Here is a 5,345-nt window from a genome sequence, read left to right as displayed (position 1 = left end):
AAAAAAAAAAAAAAAAAATAGAAAAACTTAGCCAGGCATGGTAGCTCATGGTAGTCCCAGTTACTTGAGGCACTGAAACAGAAGGATCACTTGAGTCCAGGAGGTGGAGACTGCAGTAAACTATGATCACACCACTGTACTCCAGCCTGGGGAGAGCGAGTCCCCAACTCCAAAAAAAAAAAAAGTATATTCGAGTTCAGGAAGGTTTGGAGCTGGGATGTGGTTTCTAAATAGGATCAGTTAATCCTCAGTTGGTGAGAAGGGTTAAAAAGATCTGTCTTGGCTAGGCGTGGTGGCTCATGCCTGTAATCCCAGCACTTTGGGAGGCTGAGGCAGGCAGATCACCTGAGGTCAGGAGTTCAAGACCAGCCTGGCCAACATAGTGAAACCCCGTCTCTACTAAAAATACAAAAACTAGCCGGGTGTGGTGGCGGGTGCCGATAATCACAGCTACTCAGAAGGCCGAGGCAGAAGAATTGCTTGAAACTGGGAGGCAGAAGCTGCAGTGAGCAGAGATCCAGGCCACTGCACTCTAGCCTGGGTGACAGAGTGAGATCCGTCCCAAAGAAAAAAAAAAAAAAAAATCTGTCTCATTCATATTCCTGCCTCAGGCCTAGGGAGAGTCAGTCTAAACCAACAGCCACAGGTATAAATAAATGCTTCCAGGGGCCTGACAGGTAACATGAAGACAGACATTGGCTGAATGTGAGAAAGCACTCACTTCCACCCTTTGGAGATAGCCTCAGCACCAGAGAAGCAATAGGGACTAGAGGGGCTTGGGGCACACACCCCTTCTCATCCACATCAGCCGAGTGTTGCTTCGGCCCAGCACCACCTGATCTATTTCAGTAAAACCTCCCAATTTTGACAAAGTTGGCCAAGCCAAACACATTTGTGAGCCAGATACGGCCCAGTGGGTGTCAGGTTGTAACTTCCAGTCTCAATGACCTGGGACACTCCTCCTGAACTTCTCCAGGCTGGGGATTCTAGAACCAGCATTCCGTGGCTCTGGCTGCCAGGAAGTTCTTGCTCACTTCCAACTAAAACTTCTGCTTAAAGTCCTTTTTATTTTTGTGTGGGTGGAGGTATGAGTGAGTACTGGCTCGTATAAAAAAACTTTCAGAAACTGGAAAAACAGCCCTGATGCTGTGACCCGAGAAGCGAGTGGGTGTCAGAAGACCCACGTTCAAGTCCAGTTCTGTCTGTATCATCTGCACGACCTCGACCCCCTTCCCCTCACTCAGCCTTAGTTTTGTATTTGTTCCTTTCTCTCCCTCTCCCCTTTCCCTCTGCCCTGGGCTCACCATCTCCCACCCAAATCACATCATGATCACAATTGTAACCAGAGCTGCTTCCTACTGTCTTGTGTGTTAGGCCCGTGCTAAGCATTTTCCATTAACTATTTTATCTCAATAATTCTATGGGCTGGGTATTTTTATTCCCATTTTACAAGTTAAGAAACTGAGCTCAAGGCTCTACGGCTAGTAAATGGTAGAGCTGGGGTATGACCCTGGGCACATAACCACCAGCTGTCCTGTCTCTTTCCCCGTGCTCCCTGCTACCACGCCAGCCATCACAGTGGGCTTCCTAACACAGAGATCCAACTGTGACCCTCCACTGCTCAACAACCTCGGGTGGCTCCCTATTGCCTTAGCAACTCACTGGCCTGGTGCTGTGGCCTGTCAGTCAGTTCCCAGCTTACCTTCCCTACTTCTAAACATACTTTATGCTGTAGCCCAGGGCTTTCCAATCATCATGGGCCCCATTCATGAGGTTCATTCTGCCATGTTCACATATTCTAATTTGTTATTGGCTTAATATTTTTTATTAATTATTATTTACTTAACGTTTGACTTTTTGTCAATTCTTTTTCAACTTAAATTTAGTTTTTGACTGGGTGTGGTGACTCATGCCTATAATCCCAGCACTTTTGGGAGGCCAAGGCAGGAGACTCGCTTGAGCCTAGGAGTTCAAGACCAGCCTAGGCAACACAGGGAGGCCCTATCTCTACAAAAAATAAGAAGTTAGCTGAGCATGGTGGCATACACCCGTAGTCCTAGCTGCTTGGGAGGCTGAGGTGGGAGGATTACTTGAGCCTGGGAGATAGAGGCTGCAGTGAGCTATGATCATACCACTGTACTCCATCCAGCCCAGGTGATGGAGCGAGACCCTCTCGCAAAAAAAATTATTTATATTTATTATTATGTGTTTGTGCTGTTTAAATTACTTCCTAATACTCATTAAGATGAAAAGCTGTAAACTAAAAAATGTTCGTCTAAATGCCATCTAAAATCTCCCCTCCTGGAAACCTTGGTGGATGCCCCACCTTGGAAAGTGCTGCCTGGACACACATCTCCGGGTCTGTGCTTCCACTGCCTGCTCCCTGGACTGGGCAACCTCCTGCCCACCCTTCAGAGCCCTTCCAGACTTGCCTGTCTTCTCTTTGCTTTTCAGGACACATGTGCTTCCAGGCAGAGCCCTTCCAGACTTGCCTCTCTTCTCTTTGCTTTTCAGGACACATGTGCTTGAAGGATGGACCCCCACCACCCATCAGATACAGCCTAGAATTATCTGTGGATGAACCTGCCTTCTCCATGGACTGCCAGCCCCCAAGGCAGGAACCAGGCTGGAGTGCAATGGCACGATCTCAACTTACTGCAACCTCCGCCTCCCGGGTTCAAGCAATTCTCCTGCCTCAGCCTCCCGAGTAGCTGGGATTACAGGTGCCTGCCACCATTCCCAGCTAATTTTTGTGTTTTCAGTAGAGACGAGGTTTCACCATGTTGGCCAGGCTGGTCTTGAACTCCTGACCTCAGGTGATCCACCCACCTCGGCCTTCCAAAGTGCTGGGATTACAGGCGTGAGACACCACGCCTGGCTTAGTTACTTCCTATTTATGACAATGGATACTAATTTTTTCATGGTTGTGATATAAAATTTTCTATTTAGATATATTTTTCAGTGTACAAAGTAAGTTGATTTAAAGAAAAATATTGAGCAAATAATAAGTAGTAGATTTTATTATTTTCTTATAAATTTTATCCAGTAAGTGGATGTGTAAAAGTTGTTCCAGTGATACTAAACTTTGGGAACCATGGGACAGGATCAACCCTAAGCCCCGTGCCATAAGATTATCTGACATGGGGGTGCCCCCAAACACTAGGCAGCTATTAATCAAATGCCCCACAAAAATTACAGCTATGATGGGTTATCATAAAGGAAAGATACATGACATGCTAGAGTAAGAGTCAGAGAAATCAGGGAAGGCTTTCCTGAAAAGGTGACATTTGGGTGAAGATTTACTGGGTGAATAAGAATTCATTAGGTGAAAGTATTCCTCCAAGCAGGAACAGCATGTACAAAGGCCCTGGGGCAGCAGGGAGCATGACCCATAAGAGGCTCTGAAGCAAGGCTGGAGCCACTGGAGCACAGAAGTGAGGCCAGGGAGGTAGGCTGGCAACAACCTTTATTATTTAAAGATAGGCAGGGGAAGGAAATCTGCACGTTGTTCCCAATCTGGAAAGAGTTGCTTACCCTTTGACAGGGGACAGACCAGTGCCTGACCCTTGATCTGAGGATCTGGGGTTCAGTGAGGGATTTCTAATAACTAGGTTAGGTGTGAAGCCAGGAGAGGCTTGGCAAACACCAGGTGCAGGCTGTGGCCCTGGAGTGACCGTGACCGCTGACTGCAGGCTCAGAATTCAGACTGTCCTAACTTGCACTTTCTAGTTGGAGTGACCTTGGGCAGCTACTTAAGTTCCCAGAGCCTGAGGTCCCCATCTGTTGGAGATAGCAGCAGGTCTAATCTTAGAGTTGGTACGAGTCACCGACTCCTGGATGTAAATCACCTAGCATGGGGCCTTGACTGTAGGGAGAGGTGCATAGCCATTGGCTTATGAGAGCATTTTCAAACAGCTCCAAGAGCCATGTGTGTGTACACCTGTCCCACTAGTGCATGGATGTAGGTGCCTGGTTTTGCAATATGTCTGTGGTGTGTATGCCAGTGTATGTCCATAGTTTAGCGGTATGGGGGAGCAGGTGGAGAAGGCATGGGTGTATGAGAAGGCGTGAACATGTGTTCAGCCGTGTGAGTCAGTGGGAGCATTCAGGTGTGCTCTGTGCATGCATGTGTACATGTGCGTGCATGTGTACGTGTATGTGCGTGCATGCGTTTGTGTGTGTGTGAGAGAGAGTATGAACACCTCTATATGGAATTCTTCTGCTTGTGGAGATGCATTTCTGTGAGTGAAAACCCATACAAATTCAACATGGTTGGTCACAGTCACGGGGTTAAAGCCTTGGCCTGTCTTCACAGCTTTTTTCAAATCCTTACAGCCCCCGTGAATCTGCCTAAGGCTTTTGTATCTGTCTGGAGCTGGGCTGAAATCCTCTGAAAACAGACTTTTCTTTCATTCCCTGTTGCCAGATACTGGCACAAACGCATCCCCGCCACACACACACACACACACACACACACACACAAATTCTTTCAGAATGTCCCAACTTTTTCAAGGTTCCAGCCCCAAAAGTCCCTTCCTCTTCCCTCTCCCCAGCCAATTCCCATGGAAGCACCCTGTGTTCAATGTGTCTATCTGACTTTCCATAGCTGAGTCTAAAACAGCAAAAGCATCCCAAGTTTTGGTAAGCGGTTCTCTTCTTTTCACTCTGGACCCTTAACCCTCCTTGCTCTGCACTGCCTGGCTGGCCTGGGAGGGGACTTTAACCCCCACCACCACTCTCCCCCATCCAAACTCCCTGCCGGGAAAAAGTGCATTATCACAGTCAGTTCCACAACTAATATGCAAAACCACCCCGTTTCAGCCCTCAGCCTGAGGGCTCAGATTCAGGCTCAGGTCTAGGGGTTGGGGAATATTAAAGTTTACAAGTCCAATCTTACTCCATCCATGCACACACATGGAGAAGCCGGGAGAGGACGCGGTCAGAGACCGGCTCCTGTCCCTGAACCCCTGCTGGGGTGGAAGCAGGTAAGCACAGCCCTGCCGAGGCACTGAGGGTCGTCTCAGCGTAAAAGGCCGGGGCCACCCGGGGTTGTTCTGTAGGGAATGGGGAGGGCTGTGCCCGCTGAAAGGGGGCAGAGCGAGGTGGTCCAGGCCTTGGCGCGTTACCATGGTGACGGGCTGCCAGCGGCGAGCGGCGCGGCTCCTCTACTGGGCGCGGGGTCTGTGGGTCCGCGGGTCCGTCTGTCTGGGGCAGCCCTCGGTCCCGCCTAGCTCTGGAGCCAGGGCAGAGGGCAGGCCCGGGGCACCGACCCCGGCATCATCTTGGAGGAGCGGCCGAGGAGGACAGGGAGAGAAACAGAGAGAGAGAGACAGAGAAGGACTGAG

The 5,345-nt window shown here is 49.3% G+C and overlaps 1 protein-coding gene and 1 long non-coding RNA gene across 2 annotated transcripts in view; one reads left to right on the top strand and one right to left on the bottom strand.

Annotated features, from left to right (window-relative positions):
- Positions 1-5,345, bottom strand: part of KIAA1755 (KIAA1755 ortholog) — a 49,997-nt gene extending 44,652 nt beyond the window's left edge. Inside the window, exon 1 of the mRNA XM_011929058.1 lies at positions 5,127-5,345. Within this exon, the coding sequence (XP_011784448.1) occupies positions 5,127-5,129 (3 nt within the window). The 5' untranslated portion in view covers positions 5,130-5,345. The remainder of the gene's footprint in view (positions 1-5,126) is intronic.
- Positions 4,804-5,345, top strand: part of LOC105502508 — a 29,082-nt gene continuing 28,540 nt past the window's right edge. The window contains exon 1 of the long non-coding RNA XR_001000354.1: positions 4,804-4,985. This is a non-coding gene — a long non-coding RNA (uncharacterized LOC105502508). The remainder of the gene's footprint in view (positions 4,986-5,345) is intronic.

The sequence above is a fragment of the Colobus angolensis genome, unplaced genomic scaffold (assembly GCF_000951035.1).
Source record: "Colobus angolensis palliatus isolate OR3802 unplaced genomic scaffold, Cang.pa_1.0 Scaffold8, whole genome shotgun sequence".
In the NCBI taxonomy this organism is placed as follows: Eukaryota; Metazoa; Chordata; class Mammalia; order Primates; family Cercopithecidae; genus Colobus; species Colobus angolensis.
The sequence above is the reverse complement of the archived record's forward strand: the minus strand, read 5'-3'. Positions and strand labels throughout refer to the sequence as shown.